Genomic DNA, 26,753 nt, shown 5'->3' with positions numbered 1-26,753 from the left:
TAAAGCTCAATTTCTCTAAGTTTATCAAATGTAATATCCTATCTGGAAACCTTCATTAATTGCACGCTCAAAAAGATTCAAGGCACCATTTCCAGCAAAGCTGCAACATTTCATCTTCATAAATTTCATCTTTACTGGAGAATTTTATGTTTATGAATTACTTTCCAAGAAGACAGACAAAACTATTCCTGAAACATTAACCACACATTAAGAAGAAAACGATTTGGAAGTCAAAGTAATTTTGACATATAATATCCTCACTTTCATCTACAGCACCCACAGAGAGACACAAGGCTGTACTTGAGTAGACTAAAATTAAATTTCACCAGTGATTACTTCTCCTGGACTCTCTTTTTTAAATTTCTCAGCACAGCATCCTTTTTTTTTTTTTTTTTTTTTTGGCTAAACAAGCACCACACAATTTGTCTCTTTAACTGTGTGGTTAGAAAAGAGAAGATAAAGCTTGTTCAGCGGTGTTCTTTCTTGATTTTTTAGACGATGAGAACAAACTGGAAAGATGAACCTACACTTACAACCCAGACCTCTCAGCAATGGTAAAGGCTTACTTTGGGTGGAAGCCCACCCTCCTCTATAGAACAGTGCAGAGAGGTTAAGAGGCACTTGCTACTATTCATACAGGTTCATCTAGGAAAACCTAAGTTAATTTGGATTTAATTATTCCCACACTAATTTTGTACTGACCCTACAGCTTGATGGGCTACTGTACATGAGCATATCAGGAACAGAAGTTCTCCACTGGAGACTCAATTCCTTGTGCTACTGCCTTTAGGTAATCAACACTAATTCCCCTCTCTGCAGAAGTTACTTATAAATTCAACTCCTCCCACTCCCACTTTCCCTGCTACCTTTGGTAGTGAATCAGTTGTGACTCACATTAGAGTTGCTACTGAAAATAATTAGACACGCAGAATCTGACGGATGGAAATAACATTAAGGGAACAAATTAGAGAAGATTACAGAAGATTTGCTGGTTGGGTTGCTGGATGTTCCATGTCACACAAATCCTCTCTTCCTTGTTCACAGCTGTAATTCTGACAGACTGAACTGGTTTCACTCAGTGTTAGTATAGCAAAGTCATCAATCAGTCCTGCTGCCGCTGCTTCAAGTCGCTCATAGTAAATAGATAAAGCAAAAATAACCCCAGTCCGTCTCTGCTCCTGGCAAGCATTCACACACACCATCTGAACTATCACACGATGCAACACCTTGTTTGTGGCTACTTTATTGGAAAAATAGTGTGAAAGGCAATACTGGCCAGTGACAGATTCCTAAACCATTTTGACAGGCTGCTGTTAAACCCGAGTCCACAACATAAGCACAAAATTTAATTTTAGTAATTACATAATCTGTTATGACAGCTACAGAATTCCTTTTTTTTTTTTTTAAATGTAAAGCTAGAGAGCCAACCCCCCCCCCCCCAGTGTAACAAGCATATAAACACATACTCATTTGGAAGCTTCTGCTGTTAAGACTGGCTATGTACATCATCTTTGTATTCAAGAACATGCACAAAGAATTTAATGTCAATAGGTCATGCTCATGTTAAAATAAAAGCTACAGTATCATGCTTTTATTATGGTTCTTGGTTATCATTTTATTAAGTTGATTTCAGCTGTCTACCTGTGAAAATTTCTTCTTCATTTCAGCAAAGATACTTTGTCTGCAACTCCAAAACATATCCTATAGCATATGAAAACAAAATTAACAAGTCATAATACTTTAAAGTTGTCAATTGACTTTTATCTTGCTTAAAGTCAGTTTTAAAGTAAAAGTAAAATATTATTACTGAGTTTCAAAGCACCATTCACAAAACAACTTCAGAAGGAACAGACTACTTTAATTATCATAGCAGCAATGTTACAGAAAATGCCAGTTAAGTTGTAATATGCGTCAGACTACATTTCATAAAGTAAGAAGTGAATGGATAAGAAAATGTAAACTATTCAAGGTACAAATTCATATTAACAAGTTTCTTGATTATTTTTAAAAAGCCCTCCAGGTACAGGTAAACATTTTACCTGAAATGGCTCAGGCATAGGATTAGCATATAACCCTGTAATTCAGTTTATTATTGCATGTATAAATTATGAAGCTCTCCAGTTTCATATGAAACTCTTCTTTCATGCCTGAATTACCTCCTGTAGGAAAGTTTTTATTAATATGAACCCATTTTGAAGTATGCAGCTGAAGGTAGAAAAGAGATGACGTTACTGACTTTATTCCTAACACTCTTAAAGTAACCCTGCCTTAGTGGTACCCCCAAAAATGCAAAAGCAAACATGACGTGGACACAACTGTTTTCCGACTGCAAACATCAAATTAACCAGTTTCTGAATCCGAAGTATTTTTCCAGTAAGGAAAAACAGGAAGGGAAAATGAAGATGCTAATAACATCACTGTTCTTTCTCCAAATTTCTTCAACTGTGCCCTCAAGTAAAGATTACCAAAACAAAAAACACCGACATGATCTTTACTGACGTGCCCTATTTGCCCCACCAAATGACCTACAAAACCAGCCCAAATTAGACTCCTGCATTTAACTTCTCAGCAAGATGACACATAAAGCAAGATTTTTTTTCCTTTGTGTACAGAGCTGAAGATTCAGTTTTGAAGTCTTAAAATTCCAAGATTATTAGTTGTTTTATCTAGAAGTTTTCTTTACACATCAGTTTGTAATTTCAGGTTTGACAGAGGTTTTAAGAATTTAAAACAAACAAACAAACAAAAAAAATCAGAAAACCAACATCCCACAATTGAAATGTTTTGTTGCTTACTAGTTTTACCTGCTCTCAACTGGAAGTTACATATATTTTGCTAAAATGATTCAAAAGTTTAATAGAGTTTCAGAACCACAATTTTGAAACTGCTGACTTATAACGTTCTGATCATTATCAAGTACAATGCCCTGTGTCATAAGACTTAATTAAGACTTACAATTTTCCTCCTAATCAGAGACTCCAAAGAACCCTTGCTTTAGCCTGAATTCCTTCTCTCCAGAGACAGGCAGCCAAATCTGGTATACACAGGGGCACATGTAAAGTGTGGTGTGCTATTTGACTTGGGGTATGCAGTCGAGGGTGGAAGGGGCAGACAGGCACATCTACAGGCTGCTTCTTTTATAAAAATGCTTCTATGCTGGGTTCTCAGCTCCTGTTTTCTCAGTTAAAGAACTGCTGGAAGATTTTCAAGAGCTATGTCACTAAACAAATCCCACAGAAGAGATCAAACAAATCAAATTTACAAATTACACTGTTTACATGATGTTCAGGAATTTTAGAAGTAACTGAGAGCCTTCAGCTGCTCTGACAAGACAAATCATAAAATCACAGAATCATTTAGATCAGAGAAGACGTCCAAGATCATCAAGTCCAATCTTTGACCGATCATTGCCTTGTCAACTAGACCATGGCACTCAGTGCATGTTCAGTGCATGTTCAGTGCACCATGCACTCAGTGCACCTCCAGATGGTGACTCCCTGAGCAGTCTGTTCCCATACTTAACAACCCTTCCTGTGAAGACATTGCTCCCCTGGCACAGCTTGAGGCTCTGTCCTCTTGTACTGTCAGTGGTTGCCTGGGAGAAGAGGCCAACCTCAGCTCACACAACCTCCTTTCAGGGAGTTCTAGAGAGTGGTAAGGTCATCCCTGAGCCTCCTCTTCTCCAGGCTAAACACTCGCAGCTCCCTCAGCTGCTCCTCACAGGACTTGTGCTCCAGACCCTTCACCAGCTCCACTGCCCTTCTCTGGACTCAGTCCAGTACCTCAATCTCCTTCCTGAATTGAGGGGCCCAGAACTGGACACAGCGCTCCAGGTGTGGCCTCACCAGTGCAGATTACAGGAGGACAATCAGTGCCCTGGTCCTGCTGGCCACACTATTCCTGATCCAAGCCAGGATGTCACTGGCCTTCTTGGCCCCCTTCAGCTGCTGTCGACCAGCACGCTCAGATCCTTTCCCACTGGGTCACTTTCCAGCCACTCTTCTCCAAGCTTGTAGCACTGCAGGGGATTGTTGTGCTCCAAGTACAGGACCTGGCACTTGGCCTTATTAAAATCACACAGGTGTGTCAATCTTCCAAATGCAGCATTCCCTACTTTTCAATTAAAGCATTCACTTTAACACTCTATGAATATACTTTATAATAACGACTAGTTCAAATTCTACTACAAAGAAGCTCCTCTCATCACGGAACTTTATGGTTTAAAGTACAATTAAGAGAACAAAGGTCATTCTACAAAGTTGCTTAATTTCACCCTGATAAAAATTACTCTGGAATTCTGCAAACCAATTATTTATTACACCTCACAAAAACAATAACCATATTAACTACATACTTCAAGGGTTTCAAGTTAACATACACATGGTATCCACAGGCACATACAAAAATACCCTACAGACTTTTCCTCAGAAGAAATAAGAGCAACTCCTCGGGCAGTGAGCACATCCATTCAGTACTGGTGAGAAGTCCTCAAAGCTCGATGCTGCTACTTTGCCATACCATGACATAGCACACCAGTGGCTTAGTGAAACAAGCTGCAGACCCTCAGCTGCATAAGCATTTAAAAGGCAAATGCAGATGGCTACTTAGGGCTACAGTTTAGGAAACCATCCTATGATTGTTGTAGCACAGAAATCTCTTCAAGCTAATATTTTGGTCAATAAATACTTGAAATTCTGATTTCAAACGCTAACCTTTTAAAAAATATTGAAACACTGATACTTCCACCCCAAGTCACTCCATCTTGCTGAGGGTGGAAATCCAGCGGGATCGAGTGCAGCCTCAGCGAGTTTGCAAGATGAGATCAAGTTGTGTGGTGTGGTTGACATGCTGGAGGGAAGAGATGCCATTCAGAGGGACCCTGACAGGCTGGAGAGGTGGGCGTGTGAACCTCGTGAAGTTCAACAAAGCAGAGTGCAAGGTCCCACACGTGGGCCAAGGCAATCCCAGACACACCTACAGGCTGTGGGAAACAGGATGAGAGAAGCCCTGTGGAGAAGGACTTGGGGGTGATGGTTGATGAAAAACCCACCATGACCCAGCAAAGCACTCGCAGCCCAGAAATCCAAATGTATCCTGGGCTTCATCAAAAGGAGCCCAGCCAGCAGGTCAAGGGAGGGGATTCCACCCCTCTGCTCTGCTCTGGTGAGACCCCGCCTTGAGCACTGCATCCAGCTCTAGGGTCCCCAGCACAGGAAGGACATGGACCCATTGGAGTGAGCCCAGAGGAAGACCAGAAAGTTGCTAAGGGGACTAGAACACCTCCCCTATGATAAAGACAGGCTGAGAGAGCTGGGGCTGTTCAGCCTGGAGTAGGGAAGGTTGTGTGGAGACCCCATGGCAACCTTCCAGTATCTGAAGGGGACCTACAATAAAACCAGAGAGGGACTCCTCCTCAGGAACTGCAGTGACAGAACAAGGAGTAAAGGGTTCAAACCGAAAGAGGAAAAAATTTGTTCAGATATATGACAGAAATTCTTTACTGTGAGGATAGTGAGGCACCAGAACAGGTTGCCCAGCATTCAAGACTAGGCTGGATGGGGCTTTGAGCAACCTGGTCTAGTGGGAAGTGTCTCTGCTGGAACTACATGATCTTGAAGGTTCCTTCCAACCCAAACCATTCCATGATTCTATGACCTTTTACATTTTTCCATTTCTAGAAAGGAGATGACGTTCACAAACCCACATGTAGAAGATTTATGACTATTACACCAGACTTAAAAAAGACTTTTTAAAATAAAAACATGCAATCAACACTCTGGTCTGATCTGGGTGGACATTCTGGAGTGCTGTGCTACACAAGCATTTCCTCCACGTACCTGTCTAAAAAATATTTCATCTTTGTTACGTGAAAGATCTGCCTCCACAAGATGCAAAGCATAAAATATTTTATTGCACTGAAGGAATTCAAGCTGTACTTCTGTATATACTAACAAAGACAGAATTGTTATTAGTGCCATCTGCAAGACAGACACTTGCTTTGACCATATAGGTTCTGTATTTGTTGAAAACAGAGGAACAAAAAAATAGAGTGTTACTAGACCTGTCACAACAATATTCAAATGCAGAACTGCAGTGGTTTTAACACTGCATTTAGATGTGGCTTGCTATTTTTCAGCTTTGAATCACTGAACTAATTAAAGTCTATTGCAGCATATCACTACCCTTATGAGGACAAACCATACATTTTATTTTTCAAATGACAGAAGGTTCTCACGAGATTTTAACTCCTGCTTCAATTCTTTTATAAATTTATTTTCAGAGATTGAAAATAAAGCCCAGCTCAAATTTCGTGCAATTCTACTCAATACTTCCAAATTCCAGTACTTCCAATAGATAAAAATAGACAGTAAGTAAAATCTCAAGTTTCAGGTCAGGGGTTTAACTAACAGATGTATGAAGTTTGACTGCCAAATAAAGTTAATGGCCTACACAGACCTGAAATGATCACCAGTAGAGAAGATGCTACATATCCATGCTCTGTACATAATTCTTACAAATCACTGCAATATAGAGGAAAGACAAAGAGATCAGTAGCAAGCAGCAAAGGCAGACATCCTGCTTACATTCACAAAATTACTTGCATGGTTAAGCCTAGGACAGCAGTTCTCATGTAGCTTCAGCACCTAAAGACTACCATATGAAGTGCACAGAAGTGACAGCTGCCTGTCATGTTACTGCTGGGAAAACTTTGGGACACACATTCCAAGTCTGTGTAACTACTGGGTGCACATTTCCAGCAGTTACATGGATAAGGGAACTCCGGTACCTTCAATCACAAAAAAAGGAGTCTGCATTTGTACCTTTTACAAAATCTAAAGTAACATCATACAAAAACATCCAGGTGTTAACTACAGTTCAACTGACCAGAACCTTATTTCAACTCTCTTTCTCAGCGATGAAAAACTACTATCAAATCAATTCCTTGAGAACCCACAACCATAATTCAGGAATTCCTTCACCTATTCCAAGAGGTCCAACCCATTCAACACCACACTGGATACATGCTGACAGCACTGTATTCTGCACAAAACCTGAAAACCAAAAACCTTTCAAATATGCAGCAAGTAAGGGGAGAATACTCAGAGAGCACCAGGGTACCGTTTCCACCCAAAACCTGCTCTTTTCATCCCAGTCCATTTTGAACCATAGACTCCAGAGTCCTTACAATCCACAACTCCCTTCTCCCCCCAGCAGAGTTAGTCACACTCCTCCACTTTTTTTCCAAGCCCAACAAATCTCTTTTTAGAGGCCAGCTTCCCTGATACAGTGAGGTGAGCAGGGTCACTTCCCTGGGAGGCAAACACGGGATGATAAAGGTCCTCGGAATGAGGGAAGCATTGAGCAGGTGGTCTCAGACTCACATTTGGCTTTGCTTTAGAGAAAAGAAGGAACTTCTTTCTCAAAGACAGCCTACCTATTTCTGTCAGAGTGCTGTGAGTTGTTACTCAGCACAGGTGCCTCACTGCAGCCTAGTTAATGAGGGAACAGTGCACTTACAATCCTGTTACAAATGCCTGAACCAAAACATAGTTTACAAAGAAGTGTTTTATAGTACACTTGTGGCAAACTGAATATACCCTATAAAATACTGATCCCAGGAGATGTTAAACAGTAACTTTGAGCTGTTAACTTGATAGAATGCTTCCTGACGCAAAACCAAAAAAAATTCTCAACCTTTAGACACTCATTGAATTTTGAATTAGACTTTGTGTTATCAGGTTTGTGAGTACCTGAATAACATACTTTATTCTCAGCTTCGAATTCTTCATTATACCTGGAGAAATTTCAGGCAAAATCCAAAACAATGTTTTGATACTAGTAAAACTAAATATAGGATTTCAGTACCATGACAAGTAAAGAAAAAAAATTACTTCATCATGAGCCTAAAATACCATGAAAATTCAAGAATATATATCCTATATATAGGTAATTATTGAACCTTCACCCCCTCCCTGCTTTCCCTCCCTCCAGGATGTGATATTAAGGATTCACAAAACTTAAGGAAGCCCTTTCAGTCTATCCACTCGACCAGGAACAAGACCAGAAATTAGAAAGGAAAACTACCAGGCCCCACTGGAATAGAGAGAGTTTTCTACACAGAAGCCTCTAAGGTGCTATACTTCAGATTTGTGCCTGAAAAAGTGCTGATAACACAATAAAGTTTTGGCTCCTGCTGAAGAGTGTTTGCACAGCATCAATGCCTCCTGTGAGTCTTACTCTGCTCCCCCAGGGAACAGACTGGGGGCTGTGCCAGAGGCTGGGAGTGGCCACCACTGGGCAGGTGACCCAACCTAAGCCAAGAGATATTCCATGCCATGGAATGCCATGCTCAGCATCAAAAGGGAAAAGAGGAGGTTTAGTTAGGCTCCACCTTTGCATGGAAATTGGCTGCACCTTGAACTACCTGTAGAACATAGTGAGTGATTGCCTTTGCATTCCTTGGTTTTGGGACTTCTTTTCCCCCTCTACTCTTACACTTCTTCTTTACTTATTAAACAATTTTATGTTGACCCTCAAGTTTTCTTGCTTATACTCTTCCTTTGTCCAGCTGAGGGTGGGAAGGGAGCAAGCAGCTGCATGCCTACCAAGGTTAACACTCAACAGGGTGATATTAATATATAGTCTTGAAAATGATATTATTATTGGTTTAATTTGTCGTTACTCAAATGTGTCTTTATTTTTTGTTTATGTCTTTATCCTCGTTGCTTATCAACTTCTAATACCCATTCACTTTTAATGGATCACTTCAAACAACTTCCCATTGCCACAACTACAGTTTAAGAAACTTCAGATAATGAAAGGAAAAGAGAATCAAGAAAAAATGACAAAATATTTTTGACAGTTATCAACAGATTAAAAATCTGAGAGACAAAAAACCCCCACACAGGGTAGCCCAATGATGTCCCCCATTACAAAGCCTGACCTCTGATTTCAACCTTGTGAACTCTCATCTACTTCAGTTCACACAAACTGTTTCACCGAACACGTTTGCAGCATTATGACCTTGGTTACACTGCTTACCCCCTACTTCAGTCTATGGCACTCAGCAATGCTTTCCTACCATAGTATTTGATATACTTCAAAAGAACAAAACTGATGCCTGAATGAGATATATCTCATTAAGAACACTCCAATTAAAAAATTAAAATAATACCCTTATACAATAATATGAGCGTATTCCACCTATTTGGCAAACTCAACGTGTAAGATTTTGATGAATTTATAGTGCACTGGTGACATTTCACACACACACAGCAGCCTAAAACCTTGAAACACAGCAAAGCTTCAGTTACACAAGCAGCTAAAGCTGGAATAGCTGAAACTGCTGCCAGAAGAAGCAGTCTTGCTCCCACCTGCTTCTTTCCACCCCAACACTCTCCCCTTTCTTGTGCTAGTACAAATGGTCATGCAGGTACATGCTGAGCAGGCTCAGATAGCTAAGCCTTCTTAAAATTAATAACTTCTGGTTGTTTTTTTTACTGGGTTAGCTTTAATCTCAGTTAGCCCTCTAACTTCTAAACAGAATCCTTAACTCCCCTGGAAAAGGACTAAGTGATATAACAGCACCAATAGAGTAGTAAAAGGAGTATTTTAAATGCATGTATTATATGTAGTAGTGCTTAAATTACTAAACAACAACACTATCTGAGGAGCAAAAACTGTCATTACTGCATCAATCCCATTGCTTCTGTTCTCGTGCCATGCTTGCTCTGTTTTCCAGCCTGCTGCAGATCCCAGAAGGAAGCTGGGCCATACTGAGCCCAATGTCCCTGCCTAAGTGAACATACAAATGCTTTCCCGAAGGGAAAATGCTTTCCTGATGCAGAGAAGAAAAGAGGTACAAAATAAATTCTGTAGCAGGGCCTCTGTGATCTTGTTCCCTTTGGAAAATGGGGGTACATGTTTTACTCTCTTCTCTGCCTCATGTCGATCATGGATTTCCTTTTTGTTTTCAAAGACCACCTCCTCAGAAATGCTTCTTTAGTAACAAAATTGCAGTTAAAAACAATTAAAAGTGTTTGCCACCTCACTGAAGCAGAGTTGCATGCCAGCTGTCAACTAGACAAGTTATTTTTGTAATACATATACACTTCAAAGTCTAATACTTCCAACTTTCTAAATATGTCCAAAAATAACCCTCGGCCTCAGAAATAAAGAGTGTGTTATGAGGCTACAGTTTACCTTTGAGAGCTTGCTGCAACTGTTGTGTATTACTGGGTCATTTGTAAGAAACACTTATAAAAGAGCAGAAATAACAACAAAAAAAGTTGTGATGGGACCAGAAACAAGCACATGCCTGGAGGGCATTCCAGAGACTGTAGAAAAGGATACAGTGTGAGGGGACACATACCTGGGGAGAGCCGAACTAGAGACCAAAACACCCACTTCTCAGTTTCACAGAAGCTATTTTTCATATTTTAAAAGACTTTAAATATGTCTTACTAAGGACATCCTGAAGAACCAGTCTTCTTACACTTATCTCCTAATGGTCTTTTAAATATGGTAAATTAAGGTGATTCACAATTAATTACGTCTCTTAAAAAAAAAATCAAAAGGTAGCAACTCTCAATAACAAAAGAGTGTAAATATTTCCTGGTCATGCCTATAGATCACACAAGAACTCTAACACAGATCCCTGCTAATAAATTAAGGAGTAATAGAGAATAGTATTAAATTGAAATAGTTTTCTCTGGACATTTTGAGTATATCACTCTCTTATTCCTAAAGGTTATAATTTTAACTGATTGTATTTTCTTTCATCCTGAATTGTTCAACTTGCAAGAATTTTTGTAAGCTCACTAAAATAATTGTGGGAATTAAATGTAAATGAAGCTCTCTACACTTGCAAACTATCGGCCAGCCTCTCTAATTCATTACAATATAACCTTTACATTCAGATCTGAAACAGCCTCATCTTTATACAGCTTCCTTTGTTTGCATCTTCTCTCCACCTTCTTAATCACCATGCTCATTCTTTTTCTTCAAAGAAAGAAATATCTGCAAGAACACTATGAGATCCTTACTACACTTTCACATGTTAACCTATAATCACAACATTTGTTTCCTATGGAGAGCCACAGAAATAGAGGATGGACTTGTCCCCCATTTCTTCCAGTATGGAATTACCATGAATTTATGGAAACATTTTCCTATGCTAATATTCTAAAGGACTTTCTGCTGGATTGCATTACAGAGGCAACACTAGCATAAAAACAACTTAAAAGTCTGACCAAAACTAGTACTAAGAAGAGCTCTCTCTTTTTGGACAATTTTGAAACAAAGGTTTACTTCCCTCCAAAATCACCAACGGACATGTATGATACAAAGTTAAAACCCTGTACAGTTCAGAGATTAAAACATGACTACAGGTGTAGTTTTAAACTCTTTAATAACTTTCTAATTTTAAACTGCCCAGCTGCTGCTGGGGTAGCTGGGAAAACAGAAGATGACCAGTGAGGTGTGTTAGCAGGGATTCTTGTGCAGCTCTCCAGCAGTGATGTGCAGAGTGAAGGGGACAGTTCAGAATGTCAGCACCCAGGAAGCCTGGGCATAAACTCTGCCTGCTACCATTGCCACAAAGGGCTTCAGGGAACACAGTGTCTCTGATGTGTATATGAGAAAGGACCTAGATGATTTTTCCATACATTAACGGATGAAAATACTTTATTTACAAAACCCAGGTACTCTACAGAAAGTTTCTCTGATGCTTTTTTCTTTTCCTTTCCTTCATTATTACTGATCTCAGCACAACACCTACACAAATCAGTCAGCACACCTGCCTTGCATTCCTTTAGCTCCTGCAGTTCTCTGACAAAATTCCTCATGTTACTGAGGCAGCTTTCATCACATGTGATTATTGAGAAGCTACACCCGAGCTGCAGCACAATAACCAGTTCTAAGCTATCCACAGAACTGCCAACCTAAAATAATCTGTTGGCATTTTTCAGAAGCACCTAAAGCATCCTTGTGATCATGATCTCAAACATTATATTGAATCAAGTGATCTGTACCAATTTTACCCCTCAGTATTTTTAGAACATGCCCAACATCCTGTTTAGAAGTTATTTCGACTGCCAATGCTGTGCAAGAGCATTTGCTCAGTGCAAGCTGAAGACATACCAAATATCAAAAAGAATCAAAGAAAACACTACACCTTTTGCAATGCCTGAAACCGTGGTCAAGTTGGTTGTCATTTGATCACAAGCTTACAATAATCAGTTATTTAGTTACTAATGGCCTTGTTTTCAAAATATTTTGTTCAAGACAAGAAAATAATAACATGCTAAATAGGCAGCTCACCTGATGGTATACCATATTAATTCTCAAAGGGTAAAGTGTAAAATATCACCTTAAGCATTCACAAAGGAATCAAAACCTTTTTCAAACTGAATAAGAAGGCTGAACATGTACACGTAACTCAACTGCTCAATTTTCTAGAGACATAACTTTCACACTTACTTTCTTACACAAACCCAACATATTTTCAAATACAACAGAAAGAGTGAAGCTGTGCCTGAATATATGAATGTTTTTAGATAATGTAGTGCATTACAGTACCAACAATAATGTATGGAGGGAAACATCTAAAACAATACCCCACTCCCCCCTTTAATTCTGACAAGACTAAAACACAGGTGACACAAATTACAGGTCTATTTCAGTAAGTGTCCACAATTTTTAATCTTATATTAATATCAACACATTCTATCAGCAAAAAGAGGTTGGATAATAATGATTTTCATCAGTATTTGTGTGTTGGTTCAACTAACATTTTAAAACTATGATGCAGGGCTGCATTGATTAAGTCCACAGGTTTTAAAAACAACAGAAAATAGAATTAGTGGACTTTAGTTCATAATGGCAACAAGCAAAGTGCCAGAAACTTTTATGTTGTATACTGAAAGTCTGAGCTCAAAGGAGTGTAAAACGCAACCCTGACAAATCTCTAAAGTATTCTCTGCCTCCCAATAAATACTTCACAGCTTAGGAAAAACTTCATTACTAGTTTGAGCAGCAGTGTGAAGCTGCACAGCAAAAAAAAATTAAGGATTATACTTCTACTACTGTACGCATTTGATTTAGAAACTTTAATCACCAGTGACGCACAAATCACAGAGAAAACGGCTTTTATGGTTTGTGGTGATGTTCAAAATGTATTACTGCAGGAAAAAACAAAGTGGTATGTTATTTAGTTGTCAGATTGTTCTACTGAGTAGTAACTGAGCCAGCAGCATTTACAGACTGAGGCTCCAGCACACCAAGTATTACCCAACAGGTAGTTGGTACCTCTCAGGCAAAAACTCTTCATCAGATGATCTCGAGGTGCTGTCAGTTAATTATCCTGATCATCTTTCTAGACTGCAGATTAAATACCCAGATGTACATAGCAAGGCAAAGTAAACTGTGACTGGGAAGCCCAGTGCCTAAACAAAGCAAGGAAAGCTTTTGCATTCTACTCTCAAGCCTTATCCACCAAACTAAATTACTACCTGAATGTCATTCAGAAAGTGTCTGTTTTCAAGGAACAAATTATTTGGTAGAATTCTGTGTGTTTCCTAAATTTAATTTCCAAAATAGCTGTTCACAGTCACAATCTCCAGCTGTCACAATCACACCTTTTTGTTGTACAATGCAGTGCATGAGAAGGAAAGCAAGAAAAACTGATAAATTATGCAAGCTGTAACCACTTGTAGAATCTCTTAATACGTGGGAATGAAAAAACAAGGATGTCATCATCATTGAAAAGAACAGCATCCCTTTACTGAACAGAATTGCAAAATATCTTAATCAGATTCCCGCTCTTCTAATGAGGAAGTCAGAACGATATCCATCAGGAAACATATTTGATTTGTTCAATGCAGAAGATTAAAATGGATTCATTAGTGTAGGGATGAAAAGACTCACATTAGTTTAGCTGAGGGAGAACTCACACTACCTTGCTTGATTTAATAGCAGCAAGTACAAAGCATATATATATATTTATTCTGACAGGTGTACTTTGGATAGCTCATGCTGGAACATGTTGAAAAAGTATCTGCACAGCATTTATTTAATCAGTGGCACAGACACTTCAAAAAACCTCAGAGCACAACAGATTTCTTATATTCCGACCAATATTCACTAAATTCTGATGCATCTTGATTTTCAAGATAAGTCTTAGTAAAGTTCACTTAAATCACCAGTAAACACATACAGGTACCTTTCTCATCAACTGCATTGATGACAAAATTTTATTGTTTTCTAGTTCAAGTAGATTTTCCCAAAATAAGTTTCAAGTTAACTTCTCCTGTAAGAAACACTGAAAGCCAAAGGTGTGTCTTCCCTTCTGACAGTACCATTTTCTTATTTCCATTATCTTCTTACTTATGCTATTCCCCCTCCTTTTCCAGGATTACTGTTTTACTAGATGAAGGGGGTAAAAATTGACACCTATTAATAAAGCAGTTTTTACAGAATATGCTCAGATTTTACTACCAGGATGCAGCAATATTCAGTATGTTATTCAATGCCTTCTGTTTCTTGGATATAAAATAAAACTAAACTGAATTATTTATCTTTCAGATGAAGAGGGCAAAGAAATTGAGGATTGGAAGGAAAAGGAACATGGACCAGTTCACACTGAACTCCACATCTAGTGATCAGGGATTCATTGCCCACACCATAAGGAATTATTGGTCACACAACTACAGGAACAGTTGGGAAAGCATTAGGCAGCAGTAGGGATGCAAGAACAAGTGTACTAAATGCCTGCATAGCCTGGGCAAAAATCTTAATATAAAAAGAAATCCCAACACTGCCTTATTAGAAACTGCTTTAATCCATCTGTTCCCAAGGAAAAAGAACTTTATGCCAAAGTTATGAGCAAGAGAAAATAACAAGACCCTGACTACCTTGACTTCAGAGATGCAGCTGAAGCTATGCAATGTCCAAAAGAAAGGTTTTCATAGGAGACTAATAAAAGATATTCTAAGTGCAGTAGTGAAACTACTAGCACTTTGGATCCATGAAAACATGCTATTACTCCTTACAAAAGCTAATGAAAAAGTCCATACAATAGACCTCAAAACCAGCAAGCTGAGCTCCTGTTAACATAAGCAAAAATATGAATACAAACATAAACTGAAGACTTAAAATCAACCTAATACTTATCTTTCCATTCCAACACACAGAGGCTGGTAATGCTAAAGACACCTCCTGCTACTTATCTACCAAGGCATCACCAGCACACATGAACCAAAATCCTTTTCCCATTCACTCCTTTAGATGATTAGTCATTCCCTAAATCGGCCTAAAGCACACAACATTACATTTCTTCTTGCTCTTTTCCCCTGGAATGTAAAGAAAAAGATGGCTGTGTCCTCATCTTTACCAGCCACTGGTTCACAGCCCAGCTTAATCTTTGAAACGGCACAAGGCAGCGATACAAGTGATACCACTCAGCCTGCTGGGAAAGGACAAAAATCGTGAACTATAATCCTTTCTCCATCCCTAAAGAGCAGAACTGAAACTCCAAACGATCTGCTTTGCCTCCAGCTGCTGTTAATGGCACAATAGGAATATTTAGAAGGCTGTTGAGACCTGGAGAATTCTGTTTACCCATAACTCACAGCGTTCTCTGCAGTGAGACTATTAATGACTCTCAGAAGGACTTAATGTGAATGTTATGGCATAACATTTGTTAAACTTCATATCACTAAAATAAAAATGAGGATATACTGAAAAACATTGAAAAAGTTCAAGACAAACTTCTATTACAACATGTGTGTATATACATGTATATAAAAAACCAGATGGACTTCACACAAGTAGTTCATCTGTTTTCTTCCTCAATTTGATTTTATTAATATTCTGTTCAGTTTAGTTTACTTAAAAAATGCACAGGGACACAATAAAGAACTTGAGAAAACTTGCTGAGAAAAAGCGACTCACTCCAGTATTATCGATGCACAAAGTTTATAGATTTCACACTGTTTGTTCAAGATATCCACATCTATAATCACATATATTCATCTCTCTTTACTCACACTTCCCTCCCTACAGATAAAAGTGCATTCAAAATCCTTGTCCAATGAGTCAGTTAAAAATACACATCTGATTCATGCATATATTCCGAATACAACCCTAAAGCCAAGGGGGATACTATTAATACACAGAACTACAGAAACAGCCTCAACTAGCTGCTTCTGTTAAATACCTTGTCTGTTACTATTAACTACAGCTACTGTCACAATGTTTCTCCTGCCATTCTCCTTTGTCTCTATGTTTGTTTTTAAAATGAAATATTTGAGTATAGAAGTTACTATATCTTCTATACCTGGATTTACATTTTTGGAGATTTTGTTTAAAAGCTAATATTTAAGTATACTAGCTACTACATTCCATCCCTTATTTGAAGGTTCTGGAGATTTTTGTTTCCTGTATAAAGACTAAACGTAGTCCTTTAAACCTCAGTATTTTAAGAAAGAAAACAAGAGGTGAAGTTACCTCTGTCCTACATACACACCTGTACAATTGCACAGACATAAAAACTGTTTCTAAAATTCTGTATTGTTATTTGTTTCATAGATCTGCTCAAGGATATCACTTAAGGACCAGCACCTCGTTTTGCTAAACTCCACAAAATCGAAGTCCTTGCCTGACAAAGCCTCCCTCAAGAACACACCATGGAACAGGTAAACGTAAACGCTGACATTTGACAAAAAAACAACAGGAAGGGTTTGAGTAATTTACCAGGAATAGCAAAACTGTCAGAGAAGTTGGCTGAACGCGTAAGGCTACCTGCTCGGGAAACAAAGTTTCTGCTGATACCACCGCAGGAGCAGCTGTTTCCAAACATTCCGCGCCATCACCCGCACTCTTTCCCCTGCACAGAATCGCTCTGCTTGACACGTGTCATTCTCCTATCGCTGCGGGACAGAGCCTTCGCCTTCCTCTTTCACTCAGCCTCTTATCTTTACCCCGTGGCCAAAAACAAGCCTTCCCCCTTTCCCCCGCAGCAGAGGGGAGGCGAGGGGCTCGGAATAAAGGAGACAACCCGCTGCTCGGCCCGCTCCCCGCGGCACCCACCGCGGGGGCCCCGGGGAGGGTCGGGGCGGCCCCGCACTTCGGTGGTGGCCTCTCGGCATCGCCGGCCCCTTCCCCTGGGCCGAGCCCGCCGGGCCCGCTCGCAGCTCTGCCCTCAGCGCAGGGCCCTGCCCGCCCGGCGGGAGGGGCCGCGCTGCCCCCGGCCCCGTGACACGGCCCGGCCCCGCCGCGCAGGCCGGGCCCGCATGCCGGGCACGGACAGGTGCAGCCCTCGGGCCGCCCGGGCCCTGCGCTCGGCCCCGGCCTCCTCCTCCTCTCCCCTCGCCAGCCCCTTCCCCCCGCTCTCCGCACAAAGACGGGCCGCGTACGAGCACGGCGGGGCCGGTCCAGGCCCCCTCCGCCCCCTCCGCGGCCGGCGCCGGCGCCCCGGGCCTGCCTGCCTCCCTCCCTCCCTCCCGCCGCAGGGACCGCCGCCGCCGCCCGGCCGCCTCACCTCCTTGGGGACGAGCTGGTTCTCCTCGCTCGGCACCATGGCCGCTGGCGCGGCGCGAAGCCCGCAGCAGGCTGAGCCGAGCGCCGTCGTCAGCAGCAGCGGGAGGCGGGGGGACGCCCGCGGCTCATCCTCCTCCTCCTTCTCCTCCTCTTCTTCTTCTTCTTCCTCCTCCTCTTCCTCTTCTTCCTCCTCCTCCTCCTCCTCCTCCGCTCCCGCGGGCAGCGCCGCGGCCCCGCCCCGCCGCCAATCCATGGCCAAAATGGCCGCCGGCGCGGCTCTCGCGAGAGCTGTCCCGCCCCGGGCCCGCCGGCCTCGGCGCCTTCGGCTCGGCCGTGGCCGTGGCTGGTCCCGGTTCCGGCTCCGCTGCCTCGCCCAGAGCCTCGCCCAGCGCTGGGCGCGCCCGGCCGGCCCGCGCGGTTGTTGACTGAGCACGAGGGGCGGCGCAGAAGCCGCGGCGCGGAGCCCCCGCGGAGCCCCCGCGGGCAGAGCCGCCCCGTGCCCCGGGGCCGGCGATGGCGCTCGGCCGCCGCCGCCGCCGCTCCCCCTCACGTTATCGCGGCGCGGGGGCGTGGGGGGTGAACGAGCGGAACGGGCTGCCTGGGGAGGTGCGGCTGTCACCCTCCCTGGAGGTGTTGGAGGAAAGACTTGGACGTGGCGCTTGGTCTGGGTGACACGGTGGTGTCCAGAGGTCTTTTCCAGCCCCAATGGATCCTGTGATTCCGTGAAAATGGAGTAGCAGGAGGCGAACGGGGCGGGAGCGCGCCCATGTCGCTGCCCCGGGTGCGGCACGGGGCTCGAAAGGGTAGATTTTTGTCTGTGACAAGCTTCAGTATATCTGTTTTTCGTGCCGCCTGAGACACGCTAAAAGCCAAGTAAGAATCACTAGAATGACTAAAATGCGCGTTAGTAGAAAAGTAATTATTGCCTACTTCGCTGCAAAATAGTAAGTGAAAAGTATTCTACTTGGCTGACGAAGAAGAATGGTATATGGTAGTTTTACGTTTCTGTACAACTTATTTTTCTTATTATTTTGGTGTCCTCTTGTGGAAAAATGCAGTACTGAGGGTAGTTTTTGGTTTTATGTCAAAGAAACTTCGTGTTTTGGGGTAATTTTTGAAACCCACTGTACTGGAGGTTATTGGTGTTGTGAAGATTTAATAAAATTAAGCTATCTCTTCTCCCTTGTCACATTCAAAGTATGTAACTTCTCAGGTCCCTGTCCATCACCCTGCTTTCTCAGAGATACGTGGAACCCTTTGGAGACAGGTTATGTTATTAGTATTTGTATCAGTATAGTATTTTAGCACTTAAAAAAGAAAAAGGCTTCCAAGTGGTCATTTCTGTGAATAATATCAGTGGTTTTATTTTTATCTTTCAAGTATGCTGTGGTAAATGCTATGTTTCTGGCTTTTTTGTTGCTGTTTTATTTATTTATTTCTGCTCCTTGAACTAAGCAGAGAAATCTTCTCATTGAAAAACTTAGAGCAGTTTTTAGGGATATTTCTAACCTGGTTTTCATTCTATAACTTAACGGGCTCAAGTTATTTATACAGTAAAGGTTAGGAGGTTCTTTAAGACAAGAGTTCTTGTCCTCTAGCTTTAAAATATGTTGCACCTGAAAGCCTTAGACCCTTGAGCTCTAATATGATGCAATTAAGCATCAAGGCAGGAACATGGGAGTCCCTTGTTAATGTTACTTTATGTTAAGCAAGGGGTTGCACAGAGCTACCCCTCTACAAAAGGAAAAAAAATAATTTGTTTTTTTAATAGGAAAAAGGTTATGTAATTAATAAACCCATGACTTTTCCCAAAGAGATGTTTTATTAATGCTTATCAGCTGTGTCATCTGGTTAAAATTTTGGGGATTTAGTTGGGGGGGTGATTTTTTTGTTTTTGTTTGGGGTTTCTTTTGAGGGGGACTTCTATAAGTATCTTGGTGTGAGAAAAGGTGTAATTGCAGAAGAAATGAAAAATTATATCATCAATTGTAGATAGTTTGAAGGAGCAGAGCTGACATGTGATTTCCTATTGTCCAGTGGTGTCTAAAACTCCATGAGGTCAGTGTGCAAGTCCTTGAGCTGAAGAGCCAGAACAGAGCCAAGCTGATACAATCATCAGAGCACTGTTTGGGAGCCTCCAACTTTGTTATGTGACTGACTGGCCTGGTGTTACTTCTCCCCCTCCTCCCAGTTTGGGGGCACACTTCCCAAAACCTCTCAAAATTGGGGGATTCTTCCTCAGTTTTATAAGGAATTCAGAATGTAAGGATAAGAAGCTTTCAGAATTGTTACTTTAGAAAGTTCTTTTGACTCTCTGAACTGTTATGTTCTTATGGTTTTGGTTTTGGGGATTTTTTTTTGCTGTCATTTGAGCTTAACAAAAGAAAAAGCTGCAGGACTCAATGACTTAATTGAAATATATTGTTCTATTAGGATAAAGAGGTAGCTACCACAAATATGTGCCTACTAGATAAGAATCAGGAGTTTGTTTTTTAAAGAAATACTCTTTTAGATCTTCCTGCCAACCTTTAAAACTGTGCAAACATCCAGTGTAGCATGTGTGCATGGAACATCCTTAATGGAGTAATAATCTCTAGTTAATAATTAAATCTCTGAGGGCTTTTGTAATTTGAGGATGCTACAGTATTTAATCTCTTTAAGTGAGACTTCTTAAAGAGGAGTATTCAGCATTTGAATTTCATGAAGGGAATCTTAGCCTTATGTAAAGACTGATTTAATATACTAGAGGTTTAACTTGTCAGTGTGAAGAAGAATCGATATCTCAGACTAAACTTGATGCTGGATTTGCAGGCACAGGTAGAATTTTTGGGCTTTTGACTGACAAACTCTTGCTCAGAGATGCATTGATGAGAGTCACAAGTGCTGAAGTGTGTCAGTTTTCAGCCAATGCAGCACTTGTCACACTAATGTATGCATCAGATTAATGGAAATGTAGTTATACAATGTTGGTGTGCTAAAGTAAATAGCAGGCCTCCATTATAAAAGTTGATGAACTTGTAAATTAGTCTGTGGGAATGGGATACCTCCCCTCCTCTGCAGCCTTTTTAAAGTTTATCCTTTAATCATTTTGCCTTCTCTGTAAAAAAAAAAAAATAATCACTGAATCCTGTCCCAGTGTCCATATCCCAGGTTTGATAACTAAAGAAAAAAATTTGAAAAACGTTTTAAAAACTAAATGGAGTGCTGTCATCTAGTTCTTTCATATACGCAGTTTAGGTGCTGCAGGCTGATGTCTTTCCCAAGTTATTATCCCACCTGTTTGAAATGGAAAGCCTTTATAAAGAGGATTGTGTAGACTAATACCATTCATTTGGGATGGCCTCTCTGAAACACTCGGTTTTGATTTTTCAAGTAGGCTCTTGGTGGGAGATCCACGTCCTGTCTCAGAGGCAGAGCCAACACTGCAGTTCTTGGTTTTTTCTGTGTTGTTCTGTCAAAAACAACCAACCAACCAAACCCACCAAAAAGCAGCCAAACCAAACAAAACAGAACCCTCAATAAAAACTCCCAAAGTTGAAGTTTGCAGCCCTTAGCAAGCTGTTGACAAATTATCAAAATGGCAAAGCACTTCTGTGTTTGCCAGCAGTAGAAATGTAGCCAGTGCTGATGCAGGGTTCTTTTAGAGCTGGTGTGCACTGTCAGCACTTTAAGAAAAACCAGCTCAAGGCCTCTCCCCTTTTCAATCTTTGGCAAGTCCACATCTACTGACAGAAACAGAGATGTGTGAAAGTTCAGGATAGCACAGTCCAGCAGTTCATTGCACTCACAGCATTTACTGCTGGTTACTTTGCTGTTTGAGCAAGTAACTTTTCCCCAGTTCCACAGCAAATTTTGAAGCATTTCTCTGAAAATCTGCAACCAACTGCACATCCAGTCCTTTCAATAAGGAAAAGGGGGAAAAAAAATCAGTAAATTTGGCCCTTATGTGGATGGAGGGAAAAGGAATGGAGAATTATTAGGCAGAACAAATAGAATTAGTAAAAGGTAAAGAAGAGAAAATGATATAGTTCTGCATCTTTAAATGTACTTTTTACTAGGTATTAATTTCTTTGATCGTAGCTCCCTGAGTATGAGACAGACCAGTAAAAGGCTAAAGAGCAAATTAAGATACTTAAAAAAAGAACACTGATTATTTTCAATTATTCTGTACCTGTTAGGAGGCTTTTATATTTTGACATTTTAGATTGTTTCTTGAATGTGTTAAGCACTCAAGGAATCAAGGTATTAATTTAAAGATAAGGAATTATTAAATGATTTTTCTATGATCTGTACCTTAAAACTCCCCAGGGATTATAGACTTCCACGTCTGAAGAAGTGTATGCAGAATTTTAGGAAATAAAAAAATCCATTTCTAAGAGTTGAGAATGCTGTGGGAAATTAAAATGTTAAGAGGAAGATTTACTATGGAAAAGGTATGCTTTTGCTTTAGAAGGACCGTTGTAGCAGGTCTTGTAGGTGTAGTAGATAAGTAAGCAGCCCTCTGAAGTTAAACTTCATGAGAATAAGGAAAAAACTCCTTTATGTTCAGTGCTAAACATTGTGTTCTGCTGTTCCTAAGCAGTGTTTTCTGCCATAATCTTTATGAACATAGAAGTGCTTTTCTCTCCTCTGACATGGTATTTCATGCCAAGATCTTTTTCACAGAAACCAGTAGGGGATTATTTCAATTAATTGTAAATCGGCAGCCAAGCTTCATTAATGTTTTTGTTAAAGATTGTCTTATTACTTTGGTTTCAAGATACTGAGTGTTCAGATATTAGCTTAGGAAGCTAATTTTCTTTTCCATGATAGCATTAATCTTATGTGTGAATTCCCAAAAGAGTTTGGAGCTGAAATTAGTTGTAAAGAGAAATAAAAATACTGCAGAGAGTTTTGCAGGACCATGGATTCCTTTATTAGCACTGAATTCTTTTACCAGCTTGACTTACAATTTTCAGCATTGTGTACTTATAACTACAGAGCAGTTTCTGGCATTAGCAGCCTAAACAAAGCACAGTTCCAGGGTGTTTGACCTCTTGATGCACTTGTCAAAAACCTTCCTGGTGTAGCTGGGAGTGAAACATGCAGCAGCAGGCCAACTTCCACTTTGTGTGCTGAGAGTTTGGAAGCAGATGTGGGCTGGTATCACGTAGCGTTTGTGGCATCCAAGCAGATCTCACGTGGAGTTTGCTGGCTTAGCCTCGTGGCCAGACTGTGACTGGTCCATCCAAAATGTGTGCAGCAGCTTGGAAACGTGCAGACTGGTGGAGTGCAGGCATCCTTCCTGGAATATGGGCTTGGGTGTTATCTAACCCCCTCCTCCAAGTCTGGGGGGCGGTGGGGGGAAGGAATCTCTGTGCACAGCAACACAGCAAAGGCTTTCCTATGGGAAAGCAGGAAGAAAGGAGTGTTGCCTTCAGTGCAACCGTGGTGTGGCAATGTCAGTCACCAACATGGTTCAGTTACTTTAGAGGTTCAAAAAAAGCTCACAGTCACATAGCCAGTGGATTTCAAAACGTTGAATTAACACTTACTGCACATGAGGAATTGCTGTTGGAGGGTGGCCCTAGGAGTGCAAAGGCAGCACTAAATAAGACTATGTAATGTGCAAAAGTAACAGAGTGGCTTAAATTCAATGTGCTCTCAGTATTCAGGAGCTCTCGGCATGGACAGTCGAGGTATTTATAGCTGCCCTTGGGTCCTGGGGAGTTAAATAGTTCAGGTTTGCGTGAGGGGTTCCCAGTGACCCTTCAGATTAAATCTGGTGACGTTTAATATTACAAGCATGTGCTAATTATACTGCTTACAGCTCTTTGGGCAAGCAGGAAGTGGTTTCCCATCCTCAGCATGCCCTAGCACATAGAGAACATTCCATCCTCCCAGATTTAAGTTCCTAGGTGGCCTTCCCCTGGATGAAATATGTTTTCTTTACCTTTTCTTTGTAAGGTGTCATGATTATCAGCGTAAAGAGGTAGCTCACAGCTGCCTGGACCCCACCCCATCTCCTCCCTGAGGGGAGGGAAGAAAGGGCAGCAGTTGGCATTTTTTCAATGTCTCAAGACTCATGGTGTGGAGTACCAGGGCAGTACCTGCAGCAGGATCTGTGCCCTGGGCTGCCCCATGGTGTGGTCTGCCCTTGGCCTCTGCACTGCCCAGCAGTGGAGACCTGCCAGCCTTCTCTACTGGGCAGGGGTGGAGAGCAGGAGGGGGCTGTCACCCATCTTCCCGTTCCTCCATGAATGGAGCTCACTGACAGTGCCTGACACCACTCTCTCTGCTTTGCTCTGTGCTTGCACTAATAAATTTCTTCCACTGACGATGGGAGGAACTCTGTATTTTGAGGAGTATTGGGGCAGACCTGGTTATTTTATAACTGGTTTAGGGTCGCTGAGGGGAACGGGAGTTTCTCTTCATCTGCAGTCATTTTTCGTGCCAGGGCTCTCTCCCGTCAATCCCAGGAGAGCCACGTGTCTGCAGTGCTGCAGCTCCCTGCTCCTGGTCTGTGCCCCCACATTGGTAGGGGCTCAGGGTGGCCTCTGGTGAGACCTTTCTAAAGCAGCTTTTAGGCTGTTTGTGCAGAGCTGGTGGGAGGCTTGGTCTAAAACCTGCTGTGGCCCCGTAGCTCTCCGAGCTCAACCTTGTCCTCCTTTTGCAACAGGCTGTCTCCTGATCATATACAGCCTTCCCAGGCTTTAAGGGCTACTCTGCTGTGGGGCTTGCTGAGCTCTTTCTTACATTAATTAATGCAGCTTTACCTTTGGCAGCAGCAAAGGGAGCTGCCAGAGGTCTTACATAGCATTTAAAATGTCAGCTGCCGGTCTGGAGCAGCTGCCAGCACTGGAGCTCTGGCAGCGGGAATGCTGTCACAGGACAAATGCAGGGAATGGCAGTGTGGACACAGCGTGAGTCAGGCAGGGCAGGGACTTGTGTACAGAGTATCCTGACGTTGGTAAAATGCCCTTTGAAATCTCCCAGCAAGTTGTCTCCTGTCTTGCTTGGGTCATATTTAAGGAAATGCTGCTGGTTTCTGACTGTTGTGGTTTGTATTCAGACCTGACTGTAAGTAGTTGTCAGTGTGTGGGGTCTCCACAGATAAAGTAGTCCTGTAGGACTGGGAGTCTCTCCTGGGTGAAAGAGGAAGGCAAAGCACTGGTGGTGAGAGTCTTAAGAAAGAATGTAGTTTCTAAAATCAGTAATTTTGGTCACACGTATATCTCAATTTTAATTTTTTTAGTGGATTTTTTCTTTTAAATGTTTGGAACTTATCTGTTGATTGAACTGAATTAATATGGGAAAAATAATAAAAAAAAATTGTAACTGCTGTCCTTGCTTGTCGTCATTGCCTTTGTGAATAAATGTGTCTGGAGAGCTGTTGTGTTTCCTCAGTATTTTTACTGGAAGGCTTGGCTGAAGACATTTGTGCTAATTTGAATCTTCTATTTGCTGTCAAGTGTGGGAAGTAAATTTCTTTTTATACTGTTGCTTTTTTGCAATGAGTTGTACCAGCTGTTATAAGTTAGATGAGTACCCATTTGCCTCTCACCTGTGATTTAAACCAGGCTTGTGAATTGGGCCTGTTAGATGTAAGCAGGTCTACCAGAGGTGTCCACATAGGTAGAGATGAATTCAAGATCATTTCAACTGAATCCAAACCCTTTCATGATGCTTTAACTCTTCAGCAGAGGGTTCTTTTACATGCTGGTGTTAAAGAAGGGCTCATTGGGGTTTTTTGTTTGGCTGGTTAGTAATGTGGGGTGCATCCATGGAATGCAGGGGTGTGTGAATCAGAAGGGTCTCACTGCCAAGCTCATAGATGTAATGATAGGCTGGGTACTGCAATATCCACCACAGTGTTTTACATATAGATTTAATCTGTGCCCTTCCTTGTGCTGGAAATGTGTGCCTTTCATGCCCTGTGCCTTTGCATATATGCTGGGCTTGTGTTCCTTATGGTAACAAAAGATTTACATTAAGCAGCCGAAAACAATTTTAAATACTAACAGGCATATAGAGCTGTGCTTTTGATGGCACCAGCAATGGAAGTACTTACTGGAAACCAAATTCCAGACTTGCTGATGGGAATGCTGTAGAGTCAGCCAAAAATATCCAGAAACTTTTTTTGATATTCTAGGTTTGCTTCCACATACAATAAAACTTGCATATACAATAAACCCCCCATCCTGCTCTGCATCCCAGATCTGGGTAATATGGTAGATTTCTTTTTTTAACTCTAGGAGGGTTTCTGAAATGGGGAAAGTGAAAGGCTCAGATCATCAGGGGGTTATTGTCAATACTGCCCAAGGAGTTATAAATGAAGATCATCAACTCGGTCATATTTGTCTTTTAGATTTTTTTATCTGTTCTGACCTCTGAATTTGAGGAAAAATAAAAGCCTGACTATAACATACTCTTCTAAATGCAATTTTTTTTGCTAATACAGTGACCATTCTTTAGTCTGTTCTCCCTTATGGCTACCCCTTCAGACACAGGCTGAAATTATAGTGCCCTGTCTTTTGTTAATCTGCTTTTTGTATTCCCATGTAATTTATTTTCATGTCTTTGAATTTATTCAGGATAGCACTAATGTGATGTATGTGTTTCAGGCATGAAGAGGTTAATGAAGCTTTAACTGCCTCATAATACCAGTCATGTTCTTGGCAGCCTTGGGGATGGGAGTTATTGCCTGCAGTCATGTACAAGAACTATTATCCTCTTTGATTGCCATATTTCTGTACAACCAAACTAGATTTAACAGGATCTTTAGGGGGATCCTTTTGTGTGTTCCTCAGAAGAAAGAGCAATTTTATAGCACCTCTTCTGAAAATTGAAAGGGCAGCTTTTAGTAAACAGGTAACGAAACCAAGAATTCCTATGTAAAATTAATAAAAATTACGTTCATGAAAAGGTGTTTTGAAGATGTTTTTGTGATTTAATTTTTGGAAATAAATCCATGGTATAAGAAACAATTCTCAGAGCCTCACTGCTAGTTTGATTCTGGCCCTTTGGCTACTTAAACCATAGCTTTACCTTAGGATGAAGTAACTAGCTGTGTTTTTTTTCTTTTTAGTTGAGGAAGGGGAAAAAATGAATGTAGTAAGAATTAAAGTGGACATGCAATTTTTTTAAAAGCTCCAATGGAAGTGATTATTTGTGGAAATTTCAGAGTAATTACTGGCTACTAGTGCTGCGCTGGCTATTTAAAATCCATCATGTGG

At 41.2% G+C, this 26,753-nt stretch overlaps 1 protein-coding gene across 3 annotated transcripts in view; it reads right to left on the bottom strand.

The window, feature by feature from the left end:
- USP47 (ubiquitin specific peptidase 47) overlaps window positions 1-17,884 on the bottom strand; it is a 52,483-nt gene extending 34,599 nt beyond the window's left edge. The window contains exons 1-2 of one of the 3 annotated variants that reach the window (XM_051803810.1): window positions 17,540-17,884; window positions 1,642-1,701 (exon numbers count right to left, since the gene is read on the bottom strand). In XM_051803810.1, coding sequence (XP_051659770.1) covers window positions 1,642-1,701; window positions 17,540-17,791 — 312 coding nt within the window. In that variant the 5' untranslated portion in view covers window positions 17,792-17,884. The remainder of the gene's footprint in view (window positions 1-1,641; window positions 1,702-17,539) is intronic. The other 2 variants (XM_051803811.1, XM_051803812.1) reach the window with 2 other exon arrangements.
- Between the last annotated feature and the right edge of the window lie 8,869 nt (window positions 17,885-26,753).

This window comes from Manacus candei, unplaced genomic scaffold (genome assembly GCF_025592945.1).
Source record: "Manacus candei isolate 608988 ecotype Guabito, Panama unplaced genomic scaffold, ASM2559294v1 h1tg000060l, whole genome shotgun sequence".
Classification (NCBI taxonomy): Eukaryota; Metazoa; Chordata; class Aves; order Passeriformes; family Pipridae; genus Manacus; species Manacus candei.
Note: the sequence above shows the minus strand (reverse complement) of the source record. Positions and strands in the feature narration are given on the sequence as shown.